The sequence below is a fragment of the Triturus cristatus genome, chromosome 9 (assembly GCF_964204655.1).
Source record: "Triturus cristatus chromosome 9, aTriCri1.1, whole genome shotgun sequence".
NCBI classification, from domain to species: domain Eukaryota; kingdom Metazoa; phylum Chordata; class Amphibia; order Caudata; family Salamandridae; genus Triturus; species Triturus cristatus.
In genome coordinates this window covers 1,010,522,085-1,010,535,542 of record NC_140592.1, presented here as the reverse complement: position 1 = coordinate 1,010,535,542, position 13,458 = coordinate 1,010,522,085, and the positions used below count along the sequence as shown (strand labels likewise).

Below are 13,458 nucleotides of genomic sequence, written 5' to 3'. Positions count from 1 at the left end.
TGGCTTCAAGAATGCACAGCTAGGAGAGAAAAGAAAGGATAACTTGTTATGCGAGAATAATCTGTTTCTACCAGCTACAAAATTTCAAAATTCTAGTCAGAAGGACTGCCATGAAACCCCTTGTTACAGCAAACACATGATGGACGGAATGCGGACAATGCAAACATTCTCCCCCAGTCAAAAGATCTGGATTAAATCCATCGTTCTTTTGCCCACTACACCACCCCAGTTTGGACCCAGCCATATGCAAATCAGACCCTGGGCCGGACATCCTGGGACCAGAAAGACTCAAGAACTTGTAAATGGTGAATTTTGGGGGCACGATGAAAAGAAACAGTAGAACATATTGCATATCTGCCTCATTCCCAGGGATGTACTGTGTTTTGAGTGTTAGTACAAAATTGGCTCATATTGTGCTTCCCTAGAAACTGGCCGCTGCAGCCGGATTAGCCAAGAGCTATAGTTCGAGTCCATGGATTTCCAAGTATTTCCTAAAACAAATAAGGGGTCCTAATTTCTGTTCAAATTCTAGAATATCTTCTTAGAGAAACTTGGTAGCATTCTTTTAGGTCTACCAGTAATCATTCGCAGACTGATGGCCAAACAAACACTCAGATAATAGAGCTGTACCTTCAACACTTCATAACAGAGCAGCTCTACAAGTAGGTTCCTGGATACAGATAGCTGAATTTGTATACAATAACTCTCAGGGGCATAGCTTAGTAAGAGTTTTGTGAATTCCATAAAGTAGTGAATTAGAGCCGATTCAAAGAGTACTTCTGGGGTGCTTTTTTGTAAGCCGGTCAACGCACACATATATGGTCCAAAAAATGAACAAGTTATAACCGGTAGGTGAATGGAGAATGAAGAGACATAGCAAACACGACTCAGGCCCCAAGAACCAACTATCGAGCCAAGAATGCATTCGTTTGGGGAGTGTTACTCCCTAAATACCACCCTTGAGGCTATGCCCCTGATAACTCTCTGCACAGCTCTTTAGGTTTCTCATCATTTGAATTACAAAGAGTTACATACGTGAGAAGCCAATAACTAACCAGGCTTTGGGGATGATTTATTGGATCTGTGAGGGAACCGAATTAAGGTCAAGCTGATCAGACCATCTCCAGTGTTTTTCTTTTGCTTCCTATCCCCATTTCCCCTCGATTCCATCTAAAAGTTATCATTCCCGGATATGGTATTTTACATTTCAATCAATCAATGTCCTTTCAGGATATAAATTAATGCTGCCCATTTTTCACTCTCCCCAAGATATCAGTTTTAAATTTATTACAGGCCAAAGCTACATATTAACAGTTTGCAAATCCCCACCAAAGTCATAGCCCTAAACTACAAACAAGCACTGGCAAAGCCACAATGTCTCGCCCACAAGATCTATTGGCTCTGTAAATGTTTTGTTGCCATGCTGTATAGCTGCGCGTCTGCTGTGCAGTATGACTAGAAGAAACTTTAAAAAGAGTTAGGAGACGGCCAGCGCTAGCTGTTGCATAGTGCTTTTTTTTTTTTAGCTGTGTTCTTCCTGACGCAACACGGAGGGAGAGAGCGAAAGAGAGAGAAGACAGACGAGTGGGTCTGGGAAGCACACAAACAAGGGATGGGTATAAGGTGCTGAGGTAAAGTAGACTGATAAAGGGTGAGCTGGGGAGGGGTCAAGAAGACCAGCAACAGAGGGTGGGTGAAAGGGACAACAGAGGGTCAGCAGGTTGGGCTGTGGTCACCCATAGGGACAACAGAGAGTGGGTGAGAGGGGCAACGGTAACAACACGTACAACAGAGAATGGGTTGAAGGTCTGGGGGCAAACACACAGACAAAGTGAGTGAGAGGGTATCCACAGGAGACGTACACCAGTGAGACACCTAAAAAATATGCCTAAACAAAAAGAAAAAGTAAGGGCCTGGAAAAAATGAACAGTGGAATAACAAGAAATGCATCCAAGCTCAAGGGAAGGGACAACACATGAAGAAAAAGAAAGCCTAGGGAAGCTGTCGAATAAGAAGCAAGCAAATCATTTGGCGAGAGGACCCACCACCAAAATACGCTAAGATATGGCTGTCACTGGGTCTTAGAGCAGCCAAACAAAATATTGCATGACTGTGGCGAGTGGCTGGGACCCCAACAGTGGGGGAGTGGGAGCATGACATGGATTGGTGCATGACAGATAAAAAAAAATCAATATACCTGGGGTGAGGTTGCCTGTGTAAGTGGGAGAAGATCTGGGCGGGATGGCGCTGATATAGAGGTATGGATATGAGACCCATCCCAATACATGAAGATCTGGAGCAGGGTCCCCCCGGAATCCTAGAGATAATGCCATGAAGTGTCAATTCACAACGTAACTTAGACAGTCATTCTATTCTACTTGTATTACCCTGATGTGATCTTTCACCCTTCTAAAGTGGCATATGCAACTGTACTATGACTTCTCTTTGCTGTTTAATGTTTACTTTATGGTTCTTTTTGCTTTAAAAAAATAAATAAAACACATATATATATATATATATATATATATATATATATATATATATATATATATATATATATATATATATATATATATATATATATTTATTATCTACTGGCAGTCGCCAGTAGATATTTATAGTTAGGACTGTTTCCATAGGAAATCTGAAAATTCTATTTTGAATAACTTTGGCGCCGGTTGACGAATCCTTGCGAATTTTTCAAAATAGGTGGGGCGCTCCGCTCCGCTCCTACCCTGAAAGTCTCGGGGTGATTAGTCAAGCGGGAGCCGAGAAAAAAGGGGGGTCCCAAAACACGTTTTCCCCATGCATTTTTCCATAGGACCTTTAGTCGAAGGTACAGCCCGAACGACTGAACAGAATTACGTGAAATTTGGCAGAGAGGTAGCCATAAGGTCAAGGAAGTGCCTTTTGCATATATGGAGTCAATCTGTTCAGTAGTTCCTGAGAAAATTGCAGTTAAAAGCACATAGGAGCTGAGCGGAGCACCCCATTAGTTTTGAAAATTTCGCGAAGATTCGTCAACCGGCGCCAAAGTTATTCAAAATAGAATTTTGAGATTTCCTATGGAAACACGGTCCTAACTATAAACTGGCGACCGCCAGTAGAATATATATTATATATATATATATATATATATATATATATATATATATATGTTCAACAAAGTGCCCTGAAGCATTTAGGAGAGCACACAACAGCGCTCTGCCATCCGGCCTACTCTTTCAACCTGCTCTCCTGCTCCACATTACTTTTAACTTCTGCCAGCGCGTTTCAAGGTCAGGAACCTCTTCTTCTTGGGCACGTCACAAGGAACACCTGATAGCACGCATATTTCATTTCAGGCACGTTTTATTCACAATTCTGCCCCCAGTGGGCGTGTGCTCGGTGCAGTGTTTGTCCTAAAGCCTTCTGGGACACAGAGTCTCATATGCGAGCGTAATGATTATTAAAACTTTCAGTGAGTTCAGATGTTCATTTGAATTTTAAGACAATTATACTTCCTTTAGTAGGATTGTAGAGCAGATGGCGCAGGTTATTTTTCCATTTGAGCGCTGTGCTGGCACGATCCTTCAACAGTTGAGAGACCACAGCCTCAGCCAGCCGGTAGTCTTATTTCGTCTCCAGCCGGCGATGGTGCATCTTCCCCACGGCCAGGCTGCCGTGTTTGAATAATGTTCAACAAGTGCCCTGAAGCATTTAGGAGAGCACACGACAGCGCTCTGCCATCCGGCCTACTCTTTCAACCTGCTCTACATTACTTTTAACTTCTGCCAACGCGTTTCAAGGTCAGGAACCTCTTCTTCTTGGGCACGTCACAAGGAACACCGGATAGCACACAAATAAACAATTGCCCTGAAGCTTCACAGGACGCACTCAGCAGCCAGCCAACCCTTCGGTTTTCAACGACAACTCGACGAATCTAGGGACTCACCCACAGGTAAGCCATTAAATACCCTCAGGAAAGGATTGGGACAAATCAGGAGTCCCTCGCAGAGGAGGGGCTGGACAGTTGGGAGGATACTCCCATGTCCTTTGTCCAGTTTGCGCCGGAGCCAACATCCCTGAACTGATTTAAACTGGAATATGCAAGGAGGGCACCAAATGTGCCCTTCAAGCAGTCTCAGTGGCGTTGGCAAGCGTCCCCACCCTGTCCCAATACACTAAATCCTGTCTGGGAGGGGGTCACACCTCCCTGTGACAGGATACATTGTTCTGCCTTGCCCTGCTCGAGCTCAGCAGCAGGAGGGCAGAAACATCTCTCTGGTCGGCAGCAGCCCTAGCTTGCTGTCCGGTACTGGAAGACAGTTACTGGGAGCACTGAGGTCCTCCCAGATGAGCGTTACAGTGCATGGAATCATACCTCCCACACCGTTCATTACAGCCAGTTAAGAGATGGTCATCGCGCAATGATACGTGGGCCATCTACATGGCGTAATGGCTGTTGCACTTATAACCCAGGAGAATGGATTCTGAAGGATGTAGGTGTGCCTGGCTCATGCAGGGACATTCTAACACTTAGGACCCAGCACCCTGCCTTCAGGATTGAAAGGCCTGCCTTAGGGGTGACTTATAGGTTTAAAGTGTAGTGACCTCAGATATAGGGAAACCTAGATCTGTTGTAAGTGGGGCTAGCACCAGATTACACAAGCTGCAATGGCAGGCCTGTAGTCACAATTTAGTGGTCTCAGATTGGTGGCATAGTACATGCTGCAGCCCTTGGGAGACCCCTGGTGTACCTATGCCCCGAGTACCTTAGTACCATACATCATTTACTAGCGACTTACAGGGTACACCTGTAGCCAATCTGGAGCGTACCTAAGTACTCACCATGTCCAATTCAGGGAAGAAGCACAGAGACTGGGGTTCTGGTTAGCAGGATCCCAGTCAGACTCGTCAGGAAAACATAATGACACCAGCAAAAAGTGGGGGGGGGGGGGGGGGGGGGGGAACCATGAAAGCAGATCCTACTTTGCTACATTTACCCACTCTTCTTACAGCTTTTCCCTCTTACTCTTGTTATCCGCTGCTAGTAGGAATTTGCCTCATTCACAATTGCTTCATCTAATGACATTCTGCATGTGTCACTGCTGGTGCTGCTGAGCCAGTGGAGGGTTTTTGGAACTCACCAGGCCATCAACAGCCCCTTTACTGGAAGATCAGGTAAGAGAATAAGGGGGTTTCAGTGCAGTTACCATCATGCTCGATGTGAAGAATACCTTAATATAGTTATTCCTTTATTACAAAAGAATTACGAGCCAATATCCAATACAAGCTTGGAGGAGGATTTATTGGATAATTGATGAGAACTAAATTAAGATCGAGCCAGAGGGACCCTCAATCAATCAATCAATCAATCAATCAGCAAAATTTGTAGAGCGCGCTACTCACCCGCAGGGGTCTCAAGGCGCTGAGGGGGGAGGGGGGGGGGGTCGCTACTGCTCGAACAGCCAGGTCTTGAGTTGTTTCCTGAAGGAGAGATGGTCCAGGGTCAGCCGTAGGTGAGTGGGGAGGGAGTTCCATGTCTTGGCTGCCAGGTAGGAGAAGGATCTTCCTCCGACGGTGGACTTCCGAAAGCGTGGGACGGAGGCGAGGGCGAGGCTGGCGGATCGGAGCTGGCGGGTGGGTGTGTAGAATGTGAGGCGGCTGTTGAGGTACTTCGGGCCCGTGTCGTGGAGAGCCTTGTGTGCGTGGGTGAGGAGTCTCAACGTGATCCTCTTGTTGACGGGGAGCCAGTGCAGGTCTTTCAGGTGGTCAGAGATGTGGCTGCGGCGAGGGATGTCCAGGATAAGTCGTGCTGAAGCGATCTGGATGCGCTGGAGTCTTTTCTGGAGTTTGGCTGTGGTTCCAGCGTAGAGGGTGTTTCCGTAGTCCAGACGGCTGGGGACGAGTGCCTGGGTGACCGTCTTCCTGGTTTCGGTGGGGATCCATCGGAAGATCCTTCGGAGCATGCGCAGGGTGTTGAAGCAGGACGACGAGACGGCGTTCACTTGCTTGGTCATCGTGAGGGAGGAGTCCAGGATGAAGCCCAGGTTGCGGGCGTGGTCTGTTGGTTTGGGTGCGATGCCCAGGGCAGGGGGCCACCAGGAGTCATCCCAGGCAGAGGGAGATGGTCCGAGGATGAGGACTTCCGTCTTGTCTGAGTTCAGTTTCAGACGGCTGATCTTCATCCATTCTGCGACGTCTTTCATTCCTTCCTGGAGGTTGGCTTTGGCGGTGGCGGGTCGTTGGTGAGGGAGAGGATCAGCAGGGTGTCGTCGGCGTAGGAGATGATGTTGAGGTTGTGTTGGCGAGCGATGTCTGCGAGAGGGCTCATGTAGACGTTGAAGAGGGTGGGGCTGAGAGAGGATCTCTGCGGAACGCCGCAGATGACTTCGGTGGCCGCGGATCGGAACGGGGGGAGGCGGACTCTCTGGGTTCTTCCGGCGAGGAACGAGATGATCCACTCCAGTGCCGCTCCTTGGATACCGGTGTTGTTGAGGCGCTGTATCAGGGTGCAGTGGCATACGGTGTCGAAGGCTGCTGAGAGGTCCAGGAGGATGAGGGCAGCAGTTTCCCCGTTGTCGAGCAGGGACCTGATGCCGTCGGTGGCTGCGATGAGGGTGGTCTCGGTGCTGTGGTTTGCTCGGAAACCAGACTGTGAGGGGTCGAGGGATCCGTTGGTCTCGAGGAAGGCGGAGAGTTGTCTGTTGACGGTCTTCTCGATGACTTTGGCTGGAAAGGGGAGGAGCGAGATGGGGCGGAAGTTCTTGAGGTCCGTGGGGTCCGCGGTGGGTTTCTTCAGGAGGGCGCTCAGCTCGCCGTGTTTCCAGCTCTCCGGGAAGGTGGCAGATGCGAAGGAGCTGTTGTTGATGTTCCGGAGCTGGGGTGCGATGATGGAGTCGGCTTTGTTGAAGATGTGGTGTGGGCAGGGGTCGGTTGGGGAGCCGGAGTGGACGGTGTTCATCAGGCGGGTGGTGTCTTCGATGCTGACAGGGGTCCAGCTGCAGAGGATGGTGGTGGGGGGCGTTGGATCGGTGGTCGGGTTCGTGGTCTGCGCTCTCCAGTGTTTCTTGCTCGCTCCATACCCCCCTCCGCTTCCCCCCCCCCCCCAGAGAGGAGGGTAGCTGCAGGGTACTCTTTTTTTATCATCTTCTCTCACTTCAGGTAGGAGAGGGGTGAACTATCATCTGTAATCTGTCATAACATCGTCCCCATGTCAGTTTCATAACAGTTACTACCTTATATGTTTTCCTAGACGATTAAAGCTGAATTCTCCTAATATTTTTATATGAACTTTTTGGCCTAATTTTCTCCCATGCCGTAGCCCACCACCACTTGCGTGCTACTTAAGTAGGGCTCAGAGTTTCATTCCTCAATTTTTCTTTCTTGCCCGGTTCCCTTCCCTCTGATGTGTTGGATGAAGTTAGTCTAAAGTTAGTCATGCTGAACCACTAAGGGGACTGCAGAGCCATCTGTATCGCAAGGTGTGTCCCAATCCCAATTACTCTGGATGGCGGAAGCTGACATTAACCCCTTTATGGGAGTATCAATATGGATGTCTTTACACATACAAGGAAAGATCAGCTGGCAAGCAAAGCTCTTGTACATAATAGAAGCCCAAAATTCAGCATGAACAGATCAGGCCACAAACAGTGGCATATTGAGAATGCAACATTGGGGAGTTCATGCAGTCGGCAGGACCATTACCAATCGTCATTCACTTTCTGGTCATTGTGAATAGTTACTTTGCATTTGCTGTAAAGCCCAGGTGCATTGGCTGTAAATATAGTAGTTTGTGAAAGAGGCACAAGTTCCTATTATTAATAATTCAAATGAAATCAGTATAGAGAAACAAGTTCTATTCTACAAGGCTTACCAATCTCCAGTTTCCAGAGAGAATCTGCACAGGGCTGCTGATTAGGACCTTCTCCGCCGATCAAGATGGCGGTGTCTGGGTCGCTCAGGCAGAGGGAGTGACCCCACCGGGGACTTGGACAGACTGCAAAAACAGAAGCACCAAGGTCAACAGATGGCTGTAAAAAAATACTAATGCAGATAGCCAAGGTGAAGCCAAGACTGCATACATTGACATTGAAACCTAGTGGCATATGTGAGCTTGCCTCATCCACAATTAGCACATTTCTCACTCAAGAGTCCTTTTTGTTTGATTACCAGATGCCAGCTGTGGTCCTGGAGGTCTTCGTACACCAAACTGTAGCTTCCTGGGGCCTCGGTGTGGGGGTACAGAATGTCTACGGTCCCTGATCTTTGTGGCTTCCTCCACCCTCTTACAGATATCTGCTTCAATGTCCACAATGGAAAGAGTGAGCCTCTTTGCAGGCGGTGGAGAAGTTTCCATGATCACAACTTTAGGCATCCGCTCAGAGACGTTCGAAATCTGATGTTGGTCCTGTCTTAGAAAAAGGTACAATAGAGTGGGGCATGTGTTTCTAAGCAAAGTTGTCAAGTTCACTTTCTGCATTTTTAGCACCAGAGAAGAAGAATCTATAAATACCAGTGTAGCGGATATGTACACAGGACAAAAAAACACCATCCTTATATAAAACAAATTTACCATTGACATCCTACCCACCAAACATATGCAAGAGAACATTTATAGTCTGACTTCGGGACCTCTGACCATACTCATGAACAAATTCTTCAATTACTTTGTAATAAACAATTAAACACAAGAGTAAACAAATGTTTAAACTTGAGAGCAAACTCTTTAGTTACTTCCTTACTCCCAACCATGCTGAAGTACAAACATGTAAAGAACTTTGTTAGGGCCAGCCATACTCCAAGGTAAATCCTTCAGTAATGTTTTGATAACCCTACCATGATCAGTTGCAAAGTCTTCAGTTCCTTCGTTTTAGCCAACCACAACTGAGCACACACCACCTATTTCAGACACTTCATGGCCATCTACACTAAACAAACTCTACCCCGACTGCAGACTGTCTGTACCCAACCCAACAGGTCTTACTGGAGATCCAACAGAAGAGATTCTGCCACAAATCTTATATATTGCAACAAACGCTGCACTTACGTGATCCTTCATTATATCCTCCGTACAGCGCTCTGAAAGGTCGGCAGCGTGATGCTCATGCTTTAAGAGAAATAAATGAATGGGTTTCCATTAACGAGAGCGGAATGTCCAGAATGTACATCAAAAGGAGGGGAGATGCAGCAACTGCAATTTAGCAACATCTGAACAATACATTTAAGAACTGTAAGAAGGCCTTCCCTCTTGGACCTACTCCTCACCCCTTAAATTAACTTGTACTTGGCAAACCTTATTTCAATTTTTTAGGAAAGAACAGAAAAATACAAAAGGTTTGCCCTCAATTTCAGAAAGGACATAGAAAAGAATCCAGGATGCGGAACAGATTTGCTTACGTCTAAGGGCATCTCTGGGCGGACCAGAGGTATGGTGCTCTCAGAAAGCAGCGGACTGTGTGGCGGATCAGCGCCTGAGCGCTTCCTGGCTGGAGTGCTGCTGCTAAACCCTCCGGCTTTTATCACCTGAAAGATTAAATAAAAGAAAGGGGAGACAGAGCAAGGGAACAGACTCTCAAGCAGAAACGGATGTCAAAAACAGCGGTCCTCTCGACATCATTTACCTTGCAGGCGAGATGGAGGTCCTCTGGGCGCGCGCTTAAAGAGAAACTGAGTTTAACTGGCTGTATCCTGAAGAAGAACCAAAAGGTCAGCAGTGGGTACCCTAAAGTAGAGATGGTGGTGCACTGGGCATTTTCGCCTGTGGCCCAAAGGACTAACGCTATTTACTATTCATGCTGTGAATTGCTTGATGTTGATCGATTTATATCAAGGTGCAGCTTCTGCAGAATACAATGGTGTGCCTTATGCTCATATTTCAGTATTTAGCTCAGGGAGTTACCCGATTGGTATTTTATATTCATATACAAGACTAAGAATTTCCATACTGCTCTTCACACCCTGCATCTCTGATCACGAGGGGCACCTTCTCAGGTTCATCCTTTTAAACAATGTAAATATAGCACGTTGTGTTTTTGGAGGTGGAGAAGAGCACATCTTGGATCCAGGGTTCTCTTTCTACCAAAGACACTGGCTAATAACCCAGGTGGGCTCTCAGGAAGCTGGCCTTGGGAACAAGGGGAGGACCAGCTCGTACCACCCAGGCATGCAATCATGGATCCGCCTCTCACAACAGCAACATTTTAGATACAAAGTCAAATTAGCAGAGACTTGGAATGAAGGGGAATTACTAAAAAATCCCAGTTCCCCCTTTTCACACCATTCACTTCTGTCCATCCTGTCCCACCACTCGAACACTGATATTTTCTACATAAACCTTGTATATGTTCTGTGCTAGTTTGGTGTCTAAAAAACTGCTAATATTGCTAGATTTCTTGTGTGCCGACTCTGGGAAAAGGATGAGGTGAACCCACGAAAAGTACCCGTCATCTCTGGCAGATGGTACCCATTCCCAAAGTGGGTCATTTTCCAGATAATTATGGGGGAGGTTCAGGGAACACCTGCCTGTGTGCTAAGCTTTGAATTACAAGTTGGCAAACCTGTAATACCTGAAAGCCAAGGGAAATATACTGAGGGTAGAGATGGTCGTAAACATCACAAATCCTAAAAAAAGAGAGGGAGACCACATCCAGATAATGCAAGGAGGAAGTGATATCTCAAAACCCATATGTAAAAAATAAATAAAAAAACACCATTTTCCTCCTCACCGGATATTGTTTAACCTTCTATGCAGAGTCTACTTCATGCAGGAACCTTCAAGCATTTATCATTAAAGCAACTGGTTGTGGCCTTAACATTTGTGGACTCATGTTATCAAGTAGACTGCGCTGCCCTCTGCAGGTGCCGAATGGCAGTATCGGTCGGCCATCTTGCTTCTGCTATGGGAGTCATAGGGGAGAAAAGCTTACCTGCCCACTCACGGTTAGGATGAGTTTCGCAGGAGTGCCCCTCTCTGCCAGTCTCCTGGAGTCCATGAGGAAGTCCAGCCTCCAGTCTCCTTCCCAAACCAGGGACCTGCTGACACAATGAGATTTGCAAAAGGCCAGGAACTGTCAGTCTAATGTTGAAAATATCAACCTATGTGAACAATACTTTAAACCCACATCGCCAGCTTTGGAACAAAACCCGATTATAGTACACTTTTTAGATGTCTCCGAGAGAAACTTATCTTGGATCAACATATGTGAGCCAACCCGGTCATCAGAGCCCATATTCACTCTACAAGTGAACTCAGCTGTCCTTTCCCTTAAATGTCAGTTGTGCCTTTTAGAAGTGAGATTCTGCCTTTCTCTGAAATGGCATGCCAGTGGTCATGAAACGGACTATAGCAGCAATTTAAATACATGACAAAGATGCAGGTTTGCACCCTCACACCCTTCACTTCCCCCGTCCTTTACTTTGCCACCTTTAGGTCACCCACACATACATAACATTCAGTGGACCTTTTCTTCGTCCAAACTCCCTAACCTTATTAGAATTCGTAGCCTTTTCTCAAACTTTTTTTAAACAGAATTTTACTAGGCTTCATTAAAACATGCGCTAACCAGAAATAAAGTATATATTTTTGATTCATTAAAATAAATTACCTTATTCTAACCTTAGATGAAATTAAATTACAATATTTCTTATTAGCATACTAACACAACCCTATTTTAAAAGCTATTTAAATAAACAAAACCTTAATTTAACCTTGCCTTAATGTACTCCTCCAACTAAAAATTTTGAATTATTTTAAATTACATAGATGTTTATATTATTTTTAATTGCATTCTTTTTCAGTTGTGAGCAGGTGGCCCTATCTGGCCCCGACCTGAGCGTGAACTTTCAGGAGCACACACATGACCATTGTAATCCTATTAAAGTATCTTAGATAACTAGATCATGTATGTTTTTTTCTCTGGCAACAGCACAGATGGGAGGAAGCAGTCATTAACATACGTCGATGATTTTTTTGTCTGGCTTGATCGTGCATTCATAAGACAGACCTATTGGCATTGCCAATGCTGGTTGGTAAGAGCTATCAAAGCATTGAGCATTTGCTACCTAACCTCTGTCCCAACCCTAACACCTACCTGTGTGTGTAGTAGTACGGTGTGGACCGGGGGCCGGGTGAAGAGACCCCGCAGAGACAAGCTGTGACGCTCCCCACGTCACCTCCATGCGCGGTGCACCACTGCTAATGAACCATTGCACTGCAACCCAAGACAGGGCTCAAGGGGACCTCAAAGTAGTGACTGCACACCAGTGGAATAGCAAAGGAGTGGGGTGTATTCCCCAGGCAGCCCGAGATTTGGGGGGCGGCAGCACCTCCCCTTACCTGCAGCCGTCGCGGGTGGCAAAAGACACTGGACTGAAACTGCTCCACCAGCCGATGCGTCCCTCCCTGGCCAAGCCCATAAACGCATGTGCATGCTGCTACTAGTTCACGCCTCTGCGTAATCACAGTGCCACATTAGAGGTGCATGCTGCTTTACTGCACGCCTCTGCGTAATCACAGTGCCACCTCAAATATTTTAAGCCTGGAAGCATAAGAAGCCAGCACACAGCATTATTTTTTTTAATTTGACTTGTTTCATGATAAATCTAAACCTGTGTCCTGATAAACACCTCTGAGAGCCAGGGGTCACAAGCAGAGTGCCAGGTTGCTTGGTGGTCGCAATTGCCGCCTCCGGCGACCCCTTAAGAAGTCCATGTGGGAGTAGTCACACAGACATGTGCATTACCTAATGTTTAATTTGAATAAAACTTAGCTTCTATGACACCGGTTTGCCAAAATCTTTTATTATATTTCACGAAAGACTCACACATCCCCACAGAACCTCCTTCCAAAAAGGAAACTTGATGCATCCACAGGGGCGTAGCCTGGTGCAGCAGATGCAATGGCACCGGAGCCAAGAGCTCCGAGGGGCCAATTAAACACTGAAGACCGCTGTATTTTACTACCCCCAACAGCAGTCAAAGATGCCCATGATATCCTTGCTATGCTACTGTACATCCACATCATAAAACCCCGTCTCCTCCTAACATGTTGTTCCTGTTTCTCACAGCTAAATTTAGATAATCTTTCCAACACTAGAGGCTTCATTAGGCGCCCTCCGGAAAACGGTCCAGGTACTCTATTCCCTCTGGGAAAGGTATTACAAGTTTGATCCAAATGGCTCATTAAGAAATTTTGAATTACCGAGGAAGTTGTGCCCGATTGCTCCAGTAACTCCTCATTTTGGTCTGCAGTAAATGCAGAGACCATTTAATTCCGATAGGCATGGCTGGACTGGCCATAGCAGGCATCGTGCATTTCCCCGGGAGACTGGATGTGTGGGGGCAGGTTTTGCAGTGGTGGGGGCAGGTTTTGTTACTGGGGTCAGTTTTGCAGCGCTGCTACAATAACGAATCCCAGTAACAAAAGCAGCAGTGCTTCACACTTACACTCCCTTACTCATCTCCACCATCTCTCCC

General features: G+C 46.5%; 1 protein-coding gene across 10 annotated transcripts in view; it reads right to left on the bottom strand.

The window, feature by feature from the left end:
- LOC146799211 (uncharacterized) overlaps positions 1–13,458 on the bottom strand; it is a 144,191-nt gene that overhangs the window by 104,355 nt on the left and 26,378 nt on the right. For 6 of the 10 annotated variants that reach the window (XM_085626665.1, XM_085626669.1, XM_085626668.1 and 3 more), the window contains exons 3-8: positions 10,911–11,019; positions 9,382–9,507; positions 9,032–9,091; positions 8,155–8,392; positions 7,859–7,981; positions 2,198–2,317 (exon numbers count right to left, since the gene is read on the bottom strand). In XM_085626665.1, coding sequence (XP_085482791.1) covers positions 2,198–2,317; positions 7,859–7,981; positions 8,155–8,392; positions 9,032–9,091; positions 9,382–9,507; positions 10,911–11,019 — 776 coding nt within the window. The remainder of the gene's footprint in view (positions 1–2,197; positions 2,318–7,858; positions 7,982–8,154; positions 8,393–9,031; positions 9,092–9,381; positions 9,508–10,910; positions 11,020–13,458) is intronic. The other 4 variants (XM_085626667.1, XM_085626664.1, XM_085626662.1 and 1 more) reach the window with 3 other exon arrangements.